The sequence below is a fragment of the Notamacropus eugenii genome, chromosome 2, assembly GCF_028372415.1.
Source record: "Notamacropus eugenii isolate mMacEug1 chromosome 2, mMacEug1.pri_v2, whole genome shotgun sequence".
NCBI lineage: Eukaryota > Metazoa > Chordata > Mammalia > Diprotodontia > Macropodidae > Notamacropus > Notamacropus eugenii.
In genome coordinates, this window is record NC_092873.1 from 374,395,685 (window position 1) to 374,413,728 (window position 18,044).

The 18,044-nt window shown below is 34.9% G+C and overlaps 1 protein-coding gene across 14 annotated transcripts in view; it reads right to left on the reverse strand.

The window, feature by feature from the left end:
• BCAS3 (BCAS3 microtubule associated cell migration factor) overlaps nt 1-18,044 on the reverse strand; it is an 803,928-nt gene that overhangs the window by 694,755 nt on the left and 91,129 nt on the right. For all 14 annotated transcript variants that reach the window (XM_072637728.1, XM_072637734.1, XM_072637735.1 and 11 more), the window contains one exon: nt 13,105-13,177. In XM_072637728.1, the coding sequence (XP_072493829.1) occupies nt 13,105-13,177 (73 nt within the window). The remainder of the gene's footprint in view (nt 1-13,104; nt 13,178-18,044) is intronic.

Genomic DNA, 18,044 nt, shown 5'->3' on the forward strand with positions numbered 1-18,044 from the left:
CTTCCACTCCCAGTTTGATTTTTTTTTTTTGATTAAAGGGTAACTTAAAGTAACTAAAAAGCCTATTCATTGAATAAGTATATCTCACTCAAAGTGAGAATGTGATAAGACCTCAGCCTGAAAGGGCTACATTGCATCCTGGGCCATCTCCAGTTGTCCTGGTGAATATCAGGCCACTGGTCCCAGATGGCTCAGGAGAAGAAAGTGAGGTTGGTGACCCTGCACAGCCCTCCATCACTCAGCCATGTCCATGGACCATCCTGATGTTATAGTCCTCTTTGAGAACAAAACAAACACAACGACAACAATAAGTACCTCCTGCTGTGGAGATGAAGCCCAGGTACTATAGCCCTGTAAAAATGATTTTTTCCCTAAAGTTATGAATCTTTGCTTATTTCTTTAGGGCCAAACCAGTGATTTTATCAATACAGAGAACTCCCAGTAGTTGATTCATTCAATAAGTATATATATTTTACCTCATACTATAGGCTCAGAAGGACATTAGGTAAGGAGGATACAAAGACACAGTATAAAGTGGTTATTATCATACTGCTGATGTTAATCTGAATCTTGTAATGAGAGTTTTTGTTACCTAAGGCACTAAAATGCTAAGTGATTTGCCAATGGTCACATGTGAGTGCACAGACTTGGTCCCTAGCCTTCCCAAATCCTAATAAATTCTTTCCACTTCACTATGCTGCAGCTCTGAAAAGATAGCTCATATATAACCATTTTATTGGCCGTTGGAAATATGAAGCTCTGGAATCACAGGGAAACTAGAACATTGTTTGTAAATAAGGTCTCACACACCACTCAGGAATTCATTTGGGGGGTAGGGAGGAAGCAGACTTGCATGGCCATGGTTACCATTTTTCACAATAGTATGTGTGTTGGTTTACATAACCCACTCCCCCTTAGTCCTCAATCTCAAACTTCAGTACATAAGTAACATACTGAAGTGCTGTATGTATGTGCATATTTTTTAAACTGAGTCAAGTGTAAAATGTGCTGGCTTCATGCCTTACACCCACACAAAAAAAGTTAAAAACTGGGTTGAAGCTAATAAGTAAAAATGGAATCAAACTGAATATTGCATAATTAAAATTCACATGACAGATCCTTGTGACTAGAGGCCTAGCACATCTTAAGAAGGAAAAGTGGTCTAGGTCAGAAAGCCTGGATTAGAGCATTAAACTGCCAAATATGGGTTAACTGAAAAAGAATTCCTCCATAATACGTCATCTCATTTCCTTAAACTGTGACTACATCCACAAGGAGATAAACAGGGATGATATTCAACACAATCCAAGAAACTGGTGGCTCTAAGACAAAGTCAACCTACAGAGGATCCAACCTGATATGATGCTCTCTAGAATTTGGCTCCTTTCTCACATAAATGCTTATGCCAGAAAAGCAACTCCCCAGCTGCAGGAACCAATGGCACCATCCTCATTACTAAAGACAGCACAATAGATGCCAAGCCCCTTTTCTAAGAAACTTGAAGAGCCAAAGGGTTGTGGTAGAGAGCCAGGATAGAAGCCAGAACACCCACAAAAGGCCTAGGGAGAACCAGAAAGATTGGCAGGAGAGCTACTCAGTGCCTGAAGGAGGGCCAGGCAACAGCTGTTAAAGGCCAGGACTTTGATCAGAGGAGTCTGGAAGAATGGCATAAATCTATTCCAGTGCCTGAAGCAATAATACCAGTTGAGATCATGATTCTATCAGACCTCACAAGATCAGCAGGATGAAGCCCAGTCAGAATTGGACATGCTTGGTATCAGAAAAAAAGCCTCAGGGACAGTTCACTGCAGAAAGTGATGTTGGTAACTGGTTTCCACATGAAGCAGCTCTACTTGAGACAGCATTAAGCTGATCCTTTGGTAAACCTTGTGAAAACAAAGGTGTGATTTTCTGGAATAAAAAGAAAGCCAAGGATCTGTGATTCTGAATTATTCTTGATCTCATGTTGGTTGACAATGTGAGGTCAAAAGTAATCCAGAATCACAAAAATCTGAAAATTAGAAGGAAACTCAGCAGCCATCTAGTTCAACCCATACACAAAGAAAATCAGTCCTTCTGACTACTAGCCAATAATGTCGTGACAAACCTATGCCCCAGACATACGCACTCACTGTAAGACCAAGGCAAGTCACTAAACTTACAAACCTCAGTTTCTTCCTCTGTAAGATGGAGGTCTTTACCACATGATTCCTAAGGTCCCTTCCAATTCTACCATTCTACCATCTTTGTATACAAGTACTGATGACTGTATTCTGCGCTTTTACTAGAAACTAATCTTGTAATTTCTTTTTAAATAAATAAATCTTTTTGAGATTTTTTGGTTTTAAATCTTCTCATTTCCCCTGAATCATCATGTGAATCATCTCCATTCTACTCCACTCCCCAACAATCCTATATAATAAGGAATTTTTTAAGAAAAGAAAAAAGGATTTAAAAAATCAATAAAACCAATCAATAAGTAAAAAAAAAAAATCTGTTAATATATGTAATATTCCACATTCCCACATACCCTCACCCCATGGACAGCAGCTCGCTCCTCTTGGAAATGAGCTTATTTTTTATAACTTGGCAACATTTACGTTGTTTGCAAGCAGCTATGTAGTTGTTCTTTCCCCTTACTACTCACTGTGTGTATCCTCATTTCAACTGAAGTAACATTCTTTTCAAGTAGTCTAAGGAACTACTAAGGAATGCTGTTCGGTTACTAGGTCAATAGTCTCAAAGATCCAACCTGAAAACATCTGTTTGGGAAGAGAGTAGCTGACTTGGAATATAGCTAACAGGTACTACAGATTGCAAGAAGGTGATCCTATACACTGATTTAGTATCTCATTCTCTCCACTCTCCCCACCAAATGGAACATCAGTTCCTTGAGGATAACTAGGACAATTTTGTTTTTGTCTTTGAATTCCCAACAACTAACACAGTGCCTGGCACACATGAGATACCTGATAAACTCAATCAACAGATAGAAGTCAAAAGCCTGCTACATGGCATGAAGGCCAGTAACATACACTAAGGTAAGCTATGAGGAGTATGGTTTGGAGAGAAAATAGAACTAATGAAACCAACTAAGAGACTATAGCAATAGTGAAGACAAGATGTTAATGGGATAAATATAAGAAGAAAGAGGAAAAGTGACAAATTTAAGAAATGTTAGGGAAGAAGAGTCAGCAAGACTTAGCAACTGATCAGGAAGGGGAAGGGAGATTGACAAAAAGCAAAAAAAATTTAATGTATTTAAATGAGATTTACATTTTTATCTGTAATTTGCTTTTTCAGGTTTTTAAAAGCAACAGAAATCTGCAAGAGTAGATTGGATGTACAATGGATTTATCTAATCCCTGGATTGCTAGCACAATAAACAGTAACAGTTTTCCAAGACTTTAGCAGCTTTTTTGGAACCATTACTATGGTCTATTCTCTCAATGAGAACTTCCAGGAATCCTTAATTCATGATATTTCTTCTGGAGACAATTTTTTAACGTAAGAATATTTTTTGTTTATGTATGTCTTTTGAAAGGAGTGACTGAGACTTTGGAGACTGGAAAGACTGGATTTAGGGAAGATGACATGACTCCATTTTGATATGATACTAAAAATGAAAACTAACAAAGTTACCAAAAAATAAAAATAAAAACAAGGGGAAAAAAATCTTTTCTTGGACATTGCCTAAAAGCAGTTTGTTGGGGGCTACTTGTAGCCTGTGAATAGGCTTCTACAAGAATCCAGCTCTACTAGAAGGCATTCAAGCATTCCTTTAGGTATATGTGGAGTAATCTGCACTGTGTAAATCTTTCTAAGGATGGGGAATTATATAGCATTACGCACAACCCAGTTAATCTAGTGGAAAGTGCATGAAGCCCTCAACACAAGAATGACAGGGTACTTTTACAGATTGAAACATAGCCATTTCACTTCTTAGTTAAAGGAAGACATACTATTCTAAGGGAGAAAAAAAAATGAGAGCATACATTATGCCAATGTAGAATCTCAACGTCAAAAGTAAAAAACATTGTTCAAAATGAGTAAAAACATATTTACTGAAGACCTAATATTTGAAATATCTTGTACAGTGAAATGCATACTGAGTAGCAGGGAGAAAAAGATTAAGCACTTGTGAAGAATCTATTATGTGCCAGGAACCATGTGGAAATACAACTGGCAAATGTATTCAATGTGACTTTCTATGCCCTTTAATGTTGTTTTCATTTACAATAACATAGTCATTGTGGATGTTCTGATTCTTCTTTCTTTACTCAGCAATGGTTCATATTAGTTTTTTTCCTAAGAATTCTTCATATTCATCATTTTATGTGGCAAAATAATAACAAATTACAGTAATGTATTCAATTATTCCCCAGTGCGAAGCACTTCACCAACATTGTCCCACTTGATCCGCAATCTTCGGAGGTAGATGCTATTATTATCTCCTCATTACAGTTGAGGAAACTGAGGCAGACAGAGGTTAAAGGGCTTGCCAAGGTATCTGACACTTGATTTGACCAGGACCAAGACCAAGTCTTCCTGGTCCAAGGCCCTCTTTATGGTGTCATCTACCTGCCTCCAATGCAAAAAACACATGCACAGTCTGCAAGAAGCATAAATCGCTAGGCTAATTCTCTAAGTAATTGCTATTCCCAGAAAAGAGATTAGGGTAGAGGGACCTGGTTGTCTCCATTCCCCATAATCTTTCTACTAACCCTAACCTCTCTAGCTACTACTATATCCATAGCTCCTCATCTTGACTAGCACTTTCTTTATTCTTCATAAATTTGAATCCTTTCATCTCATCACATTTTTAACTGCATGTTTACCTCTTCAAATGCCTCTCAGTATACATCAATAGGAGAAGACATCTTTTTCTCTTCTTTGGATGTGGAACAATTAATATAATACTAGACTTCTTCAATATGCTTGCTACTTTTACTCAATTATTATATTCTCTTTTTTCTTTGTTATAAAGGAAGCAACCCTGGGAAAGAAAGCAATCTACTGTGAAATGAAGATAACAGAAAAACAAAACAGAACTCTGAGGTACCACATCACATCTGTCAGATTGGCCAATATGACAAAACAGGAAGATGATATATGTTGGAGAAGATGTGAGTTGGAACACTAATTCATTGTTTGTGGAGCTGTGAGCTGACCCAACCATTTTGGAGAGCAATTTGGAACTATGCTCAAAGGGCTACAAAAATGTGCATACCCTTTTATCCAGCAATACTGCTTCTAGGGCTGTATCCCAAAGAGATCAATAAAAATGGGAAAAGGTTCCACATGTACAAAAATATTTATAGCAGCACTCTTTGTGGTGGCCAAGAACTGGAAATCAAGGGAATGCCCATCAATCTGGGAATAGCTGAACAAGTTGTGGTATATGCATGTAATGGAATACTATTGTGCTATAAGAAATGATGAACAGTTGAACTTCAGAAAAACCTTGAAAGACTTATATGAACTGATGCTGAGTGAAATGAGCAGAACCAGGAGAACATTATATACAGTAACAGTCACAGTGTGCAAGGACTGTTTCTGATAGACTTAGCCCTTCACAGCAATGCAAGGACTTAAAACATCCCCAAAGGACTCTTGAGGCAAAAAGTCATCCACATCCAGAGAAAGGACTATGGAATCAGAACACAGAATGAAGCAGCCTCTTTTTTCTTGTGTTATGTTTTGTTTGGTTTGTTTCCTATGATTTCTCCCATTCATCTTATTTCTTCTATTCAACATGACTAATGTGAAAAATGTGTTTAATAAGAATGTATGTGTAGAGCCCATATACGATTGCATGCTGTCTCATGGAGGGAGGGGAGAGGGAGAGAAAATTTAAGATTTATGGAAGTGATTGTTAAAAACTGAAAACAAATAAATTAATTAAATTTTTTTAAAAGATAAGAAAAATTATTTTCAAAAACAAATGATTGGGAGGAGGAAGGTCCTTTTCCTTCTCTTGCAATTACTTAGCTTTGGCATAGAGGGATGGAGGCCTAACTCTCTTTCCTCATAATCTTCCTATCCAGCTTTCCTCTCCATCCCTTTCTACTTCTCCCAACCTCTCTGAGTGCTTTGTTCATACTGACATGTTCAATGTCAGTCGCATTATAGAAGGTATCCCAAGAGCGTTATGGCAATTTTAAGCAGCTTTAAACTACCCTAAAACTTTTGGGACACTATGGATATGTTTCATGAAATAATAATTCCAAAATTAGCAGTTCCTATTTTTTCATATCCCTATCCATTGTATATTACTGCTATCTTATAAAGGAAATGCCCTTGGATTTCCTAGACACAATATTCAAACAAAGAAATAACTCATCAGCGAGGTGCTCTCCACCCTGACAAAATTCTAAATAAATTAAGAGGTTTTATTGGCAAGATCACAACAAAACTATTTTCAGCATTTATAAGAGGCAAAAAAAGCAGCGTAGTAAAGTAGAAATAGAAGTCAATTTTGGAATAAGAGGTCCTGGGTTCAAATCTTTATTTTGCTACTTAGTACCTCTGTGATCTTGAGTAAATCATTTAATCTAATCTGGCCTTAGTTTCTCTACCATGAGTTAGTTGGCTTCTAAATAATAAGGGTTAGTTGGCTTCTAAAGCTCTTCCAACTTTAAATCTACGATCCTATGAACTTCCATAAAAATTCTCTCAATAAATCTCTACTTAAAAAGTTATGTTGTTGATATCAGATTTTTTTAGATAATTATTTGTCACTTCCTATCAAAAATTCCTGCTTAATAACTTTTGGTTCTTTATACCCACCCCCTTAAAAAAATTTAAAGAGAGTTTAACCATCTCATACAAGAAATACATTTGGTTCCTAGTTTTCAATAATGATAACATTAGGATTCACAGATTTCTAATCAATAGAATGTTCTTCCACCTTATAAGATTTGTGTGTGTGAATAAATATTATATTTAAAAATTGGTTCTCCTCTATACTAAGTTCCTTCATTGGGGAACTGTATATAATCATGAAATCACATATCGTAATGTGAGATATATGTGTACAAATATATATATATATATGTCACAAAATATCAGCTATAATGGATCTAATAAATGGTATATAGTAAGAAGAACATCTGATTTGGAGTCAAGTGATTTTGGTTAGGTATTGTGTAGTTAAATGTACTGGATATAGCCCAGGACTTGGAATCAAGAAGACCAAGGCTCAAATCCTATCTCACACTTGCCGTGTGAACCTGAACAACACACTTAAATTCTATCAATCTCAGTTTACCAATCTATAAAATGATAGCATCTATACTTTGGGAAAATCACTTTAGTTGCTGAATGGAGGATGGATTGAAGTGGGGAAAGATTGAATGTAGGCAGACTCACTAGCAAGGTACTGCAAACGTCAAGGCAGGAGGTGATGAGGGCCTTTACCACAAGGGGTGCAGTGTCAGAGCAGAAAAGGAATGATATTCAAGAGATGTTGGAAAGCTGAAAAAAACAACCCCCTCCCACCCATATCCAATCCGGCAACAGACTGAATATGAAGGGTGAGAGACAGTGTGGAATCCAAGATGACACCTAGGTCATTATCAAGGAAGTGTCTGATCTGGACTAGTATATTGGTACTCCTGACATATTAAAGGAGCAAGAGGAAATCTATCACTATATTGTTTATTAATGGGAAAATTTGGACAAACACACAGGAAGAGTAGGTATAAAAGAGTTGTTACCTGCCTTAATAGAAGGATTACCAAAACAAGTAATTTTCACAGGTCTTTGAAAGTACCTATGTAAACCACATCAAAACAACACAGCATAAACCATATAATTTTCTACGTATTATCACAAATTCAGTTTTTTACATTAAAATTTAAACTTTAAAATATAAACACTAAAGTACTACAAAGCAGCAACATAATTACTGTTATTGTGAACAACTTTCTTTAGCAATAAATACTTGAGAATTAATTTTGTTCTTTTTTTTAAAAAAATGTTAAATGATACATTTTAACCATATAATCACTTTCCAATATGTCCTATTTCACATAAAGCCCTCTTATTAAAAAATGAAAACAAGGAGCAAACCAACCAACAAAGCAACTACATCTGACAGGCTATGCAGCATTCTATAGTCAGGGTTATACACCTTTCTACTATACATCTTTTGGAAATACAACTGGCAAATGCATTCAATGTGACTTTATATGCCCTTTAATGTTGTTTTCATTTACAATAACATAGTCATTGTGGATGTTCTGATTCTTCTTTCTTTACTCAGCAATGGTTCATATAAATTTTTTTCTAAGAATTCTTCACATTCATCATTTTATATGGCAAAATAATAACAAATTACAGTAATGTATTCAGTTATTCCCCAGTTTATGAGCACTCACTTGTTTCCAGTTTTTTGCTGCCACAAAAAAGTACTGCTATTATTTTTCTATCTATGAGACCTTCCTTTCTGTAATTCGCTGCCTTTGAAATGCAATACAAATTCTTGCAACAAAATCTTAAAAAAGCTTTCTACTGGAATCAACTGCTAGGATTGTAGAACTACACCAGTTAACCAAGAACTGTAATGCAACAATTGCAACAAACAGAACACATAGTCCTATCTCAAAATGTTCATGAGATTATAAACACTCTAACAAACACATCACACACTATAAACAGTTTAGAAAATTATAAACAGATAGCACAGCAAGAAGTCAAAATAAATATACTTACTTCTGGTCAGCCATGACTACCTTTTTATGAAAGGTAAGAAAAGAAAATAGCATGACATTAAAGTAAGGATATACACTGAACAATGACTTGGAGATAGAGGTGAAGGTTTAATTTTTACCTTTACTAAAGGGAAAAATAATTAAATATTTAAATTGAGGGAAGGAAAAAAACCCAACTCTGAGTATCACAATAAGAATATAGAAATTCACCTGTTGGAATTAAGGATTAAGTTTGCAGAATTAAGTATTTTCTATGAAGTACAGGAAGGTAACAACAATAATAAGTAAATATGGTTGTATCTCACTTAACTGCACCTTCTGTGTTTAGGGTAAACATGATAAAGGCAAAAAGCAGCAAAAGAGAAGAGAAAGGAGAGACTGTTAGAAATTCCCAGAAAACATGGGCCCCAATCCCTAGAATAAAGCAGAAATAAATGTTGTGGAAGAAATACGAGGGGAGGTGACTAGATGGAATAAGAGAGTATGAGTATAAAGAGTGAACTGGGAATGCTGAGGTCATCCTTGAGGACCGTTGCCACAGGTTCAGCAATCAGTCAGAAAAGGGTTGGAGTGAAAACCACTTTCTATGGCCATTTCCTTCCTTCTTGGTCCCCCAGTGCAATATATCCAGGTTGGGAGGAAGGATACTCTATGGCAACTGCTTCCCATTTTCCCTGCTGTGTCAGCATCTACCAGATGTTCTGACTCAAAATCCTTTTCCTTTCAACATTGTTCAGGGATCTTCCTATACATTTAAAAAGTCTTTGCCTGAATCATACTATTAGGACTCATGAGAAATTATTTACTTCTCTCTAGTAATAATAACTAATTATTACATGAGGAACAAGATTTTTCCCCTTTTCTACTTTTTCATCCAGAAATCAATTAGTGTGGGAAATCTTTCTAAAAGACATACCGAGCTAGGGTGGCTGAGATCTAATCAAAGACAGTAAAAGAGATTCTTAAGTTTAAGCTAATTCTTGCTCATTGTGTTCACTCAGACAGGTCTGGGAAAATGTGGATCCTCCCTTTTATCTGACAGATGATATTGAAATTGATAAGGCTCTTCTATCAAAACATGGGTGATTCAAGTCATGCATTCCAAAGACCCTCAATTAAATAGAATCCACCTCCCATTATAATATTCATTCTCTTTTATTACTTATTGACCAGAGTTGCACCCCTTTTTCAAACGACTTGATTAATATCAAAGGTTCAACAAGTGTGTTCTCTTTGGCTACTAAGGGAAGGGAACAATGAGCCTGTTTCTGTTGATCACTTTCTAGATGTAGTCAATAAAAGTGATTTTAATTTACCCAGAAACTTGATCTCTCAGAACTTTTTTAAAGTGTCACAGATTATGGCACAAAATATGCCATGAAAAGGAAAAGGATGCATCTATTCAAAAATATTCAAAGCTATTTCATTTGAAATGGCAAAAAAAAAAAAAAGACCTACCAACATATACAACAATTAGGAAATGGCTGAATAAATTTTGCTAAATTAACGAAATGAGAGAATACTCTACAATAAAAAAGAAAAAAGAAAAATGTGAATTCAAAGAAATATGTAAAGGCTCTAAAAAGAACTTCATAAATGAAAACATGAGAAGTCATGGAGACACAGCATTTATGGGCATTTTCGATAATTCCAAGTTCAACAGGAATCAACATTGTAATCCATGAGAGTGTTAGAGCAATTACAGGATGCATTAATGAAAGGGGAAGTCATAATTTCTCCATACTGTGCCCTGGTCATAACATATTTTGCATACTATTTTCAGTCTGGTTGCCAAAATGGAAGAAACAAATGACAAACTGGAGAGTGTCTATAGGAGGAGGCCAAGATGTCACCAGAAGGGGTATATGGTCGTGCTGCATGATGATTAAATGAAGGAACTGGGGGAGTGTGGTGTGATGAAAAGAAGACTTACAAAGGACATGACAGTGGTCATCAAGTATCTGAAGGACCATCATAAGGAAGAAAAATTAGACATGTACTTCTTGGTCTTATAGAGCAAATTGGAAAAAATGGGCAGGAGGATACAAAGAGGCAAACAATTTAGATAAAAGCAAATAATTCAAATTATTAAAGCTATCCAAAAGTTAAATGGCCTTTCTCAGGAAAGAGTGGAATAACACTTGAAATCCTTAAGGAAAGACTGGATGACTACTTGTCATGGATGATGCCATTATCCTGTTCAGATAAAAGTTGGCTTGGATGACTTCTAAGGTTGCTTGCTACTCTGACATTCTGGAAATTTATAATTTGTACAACAGAATTCAAAGTAAGAAAAGTGGAATAAGAAGAACAATATGCATATTGATGAAGAAAGACTATCAAAAATTGTTAAAGGAGGCAAAAGAGAGACCTAAAAGAGAACAAAAAAGGTCACTGTTAAAATGTAAAGCTTTTTTAGAAGGTCTATTTGCATTTTTGTTCCTTAGCTGTTAAATTAATTGGTAATATTGGCTGAAAAATATTATGTTCATAATAAATAAACAAATGAAGCAGTTTTCAAAAAGAAGCATAAATTATTAACAACCTCAATAATAAGAGAAATTTGCACATCAAAATAACCCTGAGGTTTCACCCTCTACCAAGAAAATGGGCAAAGATCATAAAAAGATGCGAATAGTCAATGGTTGGAGGGGTTGTAAAAAAAAAAAAAACAAGCAAACTAATCCATTGTTGATGGAGCCGTGAATTAGTACTTCAAAAAAGAGCAATTTGGAATTATGTACATAAAGTACCTAAAATGCCATAGCCTTTGATCCAGAGGTTCCACTACTAGGCAAATACCCAGGACCCTCAGGTTACTGACAAAGAGAAAGGTTCTACACAATAAAACATTTATAACAATGTTTTGGAGTGGAAATGAACTGGAAACAAAGTAGATACGTATAAATTTGTGAATGCATAAACAAACTGTGGCACAAGAACATAAGGACATATTACTGCATTGTAAGAAATAATGTGATTAATGTAAAAAAGCATAAAAAGATTTACATGAAAAGATACAATCAATTAATGAGAGCTAAGAAAACAATATAGACCATGACTACAACAACATAAATAGAAAGAAAAGTTACCAGAATACACCTGCAAAGGAATGCTTTAAAATTACAAGGAACAAGTTTGATCCTAAAGAAGAGATATGAAAAGACACCTCTGCCCAAACTTTTGGTGAGGTGGGAGGCTGAAAACTGTAGTGGAACATTGCATATACTGTCATATTTTGTCAATTTGTTGGTTTTGTTGTTTTTTTCCCCTCTTCTTCCTCTTTATCATTTTTCCTTTTTTAAAAAAAAATTCTTTGTTATAAGGAGTGGTCCTTGAAAAAATAGAGACACAGAGGAAATTTAGACATGTAAAAACAAGAGACAGAAATAAATATTTACTTTTTAAAATCTTAGCCGTAGTACCAAGCACACACAGCAAATACTTACTGACAACTACACACTAATTCTGGATACTTTAAGACAATAGTCTGGTGGCCTAGAAAATCATTATGGCCTAGTAAGCCCCTTAAAATAAGAAGCAACGGCAAATATTTTTTGGAAGAAGTACAATGGCTAGGCTAATATGTTACACCACTGGTCCATCCATTCTCTATACTTCTCCCTCCCCTTCCAAGCCCCAAATGATTTTATATATAATGTCACCAATTTCAATAAATTTTCTTCCCATTTTAAAGAAATATGACAGGGAAGAAATGAAAATAGCTGGGAATTTTTTGTTTTAAGTGTTATACAATGTTAGGAATCACAGTTAGCCTGTAAGGAGAGTCAATATTACCATTCCTATTCTACAAAGATATGACTTAATTAGCACTGCTGCAGTCAATACAATACAAAAATCCAGAACCATAAAACCACTGCACTTGCTCAGTAAAATGAGGGGGAAAGCCTCATTTACTTTAAATTACAGAAGATTCTGTGGTGGCAAAAAATTAGAAATAAGTAGGTGCCATTGGTCAGGGGGAACAAAGAGTTGAACAGGAAGAAATATGAAAAAACACTTCGCCCCAACTCATCAGAAGAAGTAGGGAATCCATGGGTATGGGACCTTGCATGCAATGCCAGAAGTTTTTATATATTTACTGATTTTTATGGAATTTTTTTCTTCTTTTTTTTAAAGTATTTGTTCTAAGGGATATCTCTTGAGGAGGGGCCAGAAGTACCAACAGTGGTGGAAAATAAAGTGATGTACAAACAAGATATTGCATTAAAAATGCATTTGTTTTATGCTTCCATGAATGAAAAATTCAATAGGTATGTCACAAAATAATTTTATGGTTTCAAAAAGAAGAGTTTATGAAATCAATGTTTAGCTGGAGTTTTAGTAATGAGTGACTGAAAAAACATTTTTTAAAAAGATCTTTCCTTACCCAGAAGATCCGATACTCTTACAAACACCAAGCAGAGGCCTCTTCTCAGCAAAGTTGTCACACTTCTGTGAATCTGTTACAAAGCATAAAAAAGGCTAAAGTTAGAAGTACTTTTGTATGTTTTCTCTTTTTAAAAAAAAATCATCTCTAAAGGTTTCCAGTTGCATACGATAGTAAGACACATTAATCATGAATTTATGCTTTTTGGAGTGAAATCTAGAAAGACCAAATTTTTTCCAAAGAAAATAAATGGCACCTCCTCATCTGGCCTTCCCAGTTCAGTAGCTATTCACTAGCTAGCTATCTTTATATGATCTAATGAACAACAAAAATTTTTTAAGAGAGCAAAATATGAGCTGTTCCAATAGGTGATTAGACAGAAAATTCAAATATTTGCACAATATACTACACATTGTACTCTTCATCAGGATTTTATTTCTCACCAAAAAAGAAAGGACCTTAAATGAAGGAGGCTCTGAAACATTCTTTTTCATGAAAAGAACATGATACTTGCCTTTGTCATCATCATAAACATCATAATTACTATAAAAATAATTGTTGCTCTCTCATCCATCAAACAATCAGTCAATGAACCAATCTATATTTATTAAGCAAACATTATGTCCCAGGCATTGTGCTAAGTACCGAGGATACAAAGAAAGGAAAAAGGCAGTCCCTTTTATGAAGGAACTCAAACTCTAATAGGAGTGACAAACAACTTGTAAAAACAAGCTATGTACTGAATAACTTGTAAATAATCAACAAAGAGAAGATATAATTTTTATGTAAAGTGTGCTTTGTATATCTATTAGCGGAAATAATTCTTCTTAGAAATTAATCCTTCCTGTAATATCAAAAGGTATCAAATCAAATACAAATATCAGATGAGCTATGGAGGCCCTGTCCCTTTCTATAAAATATGTGGCCTTCATCCACATCAGGAAGGCTGATGAAGGCATGAACAAGTGGAGAATAGTGCCTAGGTATACCAGCACCAAAGCAGGAAGAATGAACAGAGTCTGGCATCACTTGAGTCAGAAGGGGGCTTCTCATAGGATCACTAACCTTTTTGGTCTACTTGCTAAAATCTGAAGATCAGCTGACCCAAGGTCCAGACATCTTTCATCTGACTGAGTCATATATGTATGAACCTTATCTCCTCCTGGGATTTGGTTGGATGCTTATCTTTCTAGTGATTATGATCCATATGTTTCCCAGCTCCTTCTTCTCTCCTTGTTTCCCCAGATGTCTTAAGTTAACTCTCATCCCTTCCTTTGTGTGAGTTAAAATATGCCAAATAAAGGCTAAATAAAGGTAATATTTGGAATCACTTCCTCTTCTGGGGAATCCCACAAAAAGCAGCTGAAATGGACTAGGACATGTTATCTTCTCACTCTAAAATAAAATCCCTGTGCCCCTAGTAGAACAGATGATTTCCCCCATTTAATAAATCAGAGAACAGGATAAACAACATGCCAAAAGTTGTGGGGAGGTATAGAAAGAGCTGTGACTATTACCTAGGGCATCTTGAGTTCTAATCCAAGGTTCTTTTTAATTAACTACACAGTGAAATGACTCACTTGCACTGTTAGGCCCTAAGCTTTTTAAAAAGAGAAGGGAGAAAAGGTTAAAAAAAAATGATAACAGAACAGCTATCTGGTTTTAAAAGATCCCGAGCCACATGGTCAATTCTATTGAATGTAATCAAATACAAGAAAGTTCTTCTCCAGCACCATCCTCAGGGTGAGGACAAAGATTTTGTCTGGAAAACCTATTGAGAGTCTGACACTCAGGTTGTAATGCTATATTTGACAAAATCAAACTATCACAGAATTAGAGCTAGATGGTTATCTATTCCAGAATGATTTGAAATCAGGTCCTCTGACTCTGAGACCCAGGGCTCTTTCTCCTATGCCATGCTGTCTCCTTATGATGTAACACAGCTTTCAACTTCCAAAAGAAGAGACAGTAACAAAGCTGGGAATTAAGGAAGAAAAATTTTGCATCCAATGAGCACCACTCTGTATACCTTATTAGATTATATCATATGATGAAGGATAATCTTTCAAAATGAGTGGAGCCACTGTATCTTCTTACATGAAGGGTTCTGTTGTTGACAAAAATCATTAAATTAATACTTCCTGCTGCAGCAATGTAACTGAAAAAAATTCACACAAAAAATGAAAACTGAATACTGCAAAATTACAAAGAAAAACATGATTAAAAAGAAGAGATATGGAAAGACATCCCTCCAATCTATTTCTCTGCAGAGGTAACAATAAGTAATAGTGTGGTACTATATATACATATATTCATGCTTTTTTGATGTAATGATCGCTGTTGCTGACTTTTTCCTCTTTCTCTTTTTCAATTTTTGTATTTAAAAATATTATATGTTATATAAGATGGATCACTGTGAGGATGAGACTGGGGGAAATTATGCAAAATGTAAGAATGCATAAATAAAAATTTAATTGTTAAAAATATTTTTAAAGTTGTTTGAACTAGTGTATAGATTCAGAAACACTGAGTCTACTTTATAAACCAATGCTATTTTTACCTACGAAAGCATCTGAAATATATTTGTTCAAAACTTAATTTACAATGGATCGTAGGCAGGAACCCTTTACAAATTTATCAGATCCTATAATTAACAATATCAGTTTTAACCCAACTATTAATAATTAACAGATCTAGTACATACACAGTATTTAAGTTACATATTAATTGTAACTAAACTTTATCCATACAAGTCTAACTTCACTCCTCTATATTTGGGTAACTGTAATATTAAAATGGTTCACATCAATAACTTTACATTCAACAAGAAGTTTATGTATAACTTGAAAGGAGTAAGTGCATTTTCCTTGTCTCTCTTTTCCTAGGTTTTACCAGATCTCTATGGTTTCCACCTATACTATACATACTGATCTGAAATTTTGATAAATGAAACATCTGTGGTCTGTAAAAGTAATAATTGCTAAATTAGGGTTTAGATTTTTAAAATATGAACCTCATTCATTAAGGTATAATGATTGAGTAAACTTTTTTTGTTTTTAGGAAAACCACATTCACATTAGTGAACAAATATATACTAACGGCATATCAGTCCACAGATCAACGTAGTTAAAAGTTTTACATTTTTCAAAACAAAGGCAAATAAATTTAAAAACCCATAAAAGCAGGAAAGTTAATGAGCAGGGACATGATATAGATAAATGTGAATAATAAAACCTTTCTAAAATACAGACTACCCATATATGATATGTTTTAAGAAAAATATATTCAGGGCACGCTTCATACTATTTTATGATTAACTCAGAAATTGGAAGACAATGCATGAAAAATCTTGATCTGCATGAAATAAGTTAATTTTCTGACAACTTGAATATTAATACATTAGAAAATCATTACTATAGGGACTTTGAAATCTCAGGAACATGGTAGCTATTAACCTGATTTTTCATGCAGTACAAACAGCAACATGTGCTCTCCACAATGCTTAATGGAGTCACTACCCTATGTGTAATTCCGGGGAAAATGTAATCCTCCAAGTTGTGGAGATTAATTTTTTTATATATAAATGGTGTGTTTATTCACATATGGGATAGAATGACGTTACACACACCTGCTCTACATTGTTTAACTGAATGAAGTATGATGATGAAAATGAAAAAACTGCTAGCTAAATCCACTAAATGTAAAAAGTACAGCAATCCTGTCACAGTCCTTTTCTTAAACTCCTTTTATTCTAAATCCTTTTAATTCTGTCCTATAACACTATAACATTTATAAAAAGCTGAAAATCCTGATAAATCACACAATTAAAGTAATGAAAATGGACCTGCCTACCAATAAGATGCCACCTCCTAGCATTTCACTTAGCTAAATGGTTTTTTTTTAAATTCAAAACCATGTGTAGAGGAGAAAATGTTAAATACCACCCCTGCCCCACCAACTTGCACTTGCTTAAATGAACTTTCATATTGTCCTGAAACAAATGGAATCTGCCTCAGAAATCAGCTTTACCCATTCATATAGCTCTAACCACTTGTTAAACCTTGAGAAAGATTTAACAGCACTGTCATTTGCACATAATGATTAATAAATATCTGTGCAATCAAGACAATTGAGGAAATAAAAGACTCTTCAGAAAAGAAACAAAAAATAGAATCCGCTATCTTACAGCTTCTAAATTTGGCCACCAAAAATACTGTCATTGGTCTCAAATAAACAATCTTTTCTTATAATTCTAATTCTTGAAATCCTGTTTAAGGGAGAGGCACTCTAAATTTTAAACATGTTCTCTTGCCCCAGGTGCTATATGTAACTATGCAATGTAACTAATTCAGACAGTGTGTGATTCCCTTCTAGTAGATGCATGTATGCACACACACAGTGAATGTGATGTCTCATCAGAGTTTCTATTTCTCCTCTTCGGAAATCATAAGATAACTGTTTGGAATCTCTTCCTCCCAAATAGTTTATTATTTGCAAGAGCAATTATCCATATTCTAGAAATGAGACTTGAGATAGAAAGATCAAGTAATATGGCTGTCACTCATGACAAAGCCAAATTGGGAAGCAGTTTGTCGGTAGCAACAGAGTTTACTCTGTCTCTGGCATCTCCATTTTCACATAGTGTAATTTACATGATTTCTGTCCTCACTTAGACCCCTTTCTTTCTCCTTTGGTACATATGCTCATGTTCTACCTATCCTCCCTCCATTACAAAACCCACTCTAAGAAAAAGATCTTATAAAATCATACACATGGAGGAATAAATGACTAAGAGGGCTGAAGATATGACTCCACAAGGGCATTTGCATTTTGACAGGAACAAAATTTAAGTCAAAGAAATGGCTCGCAACCATTCGAGAATTTCAGAAATCAACAAACTAGAATTTGGGTAGAATCTTCACAAATATCCTATAATAATA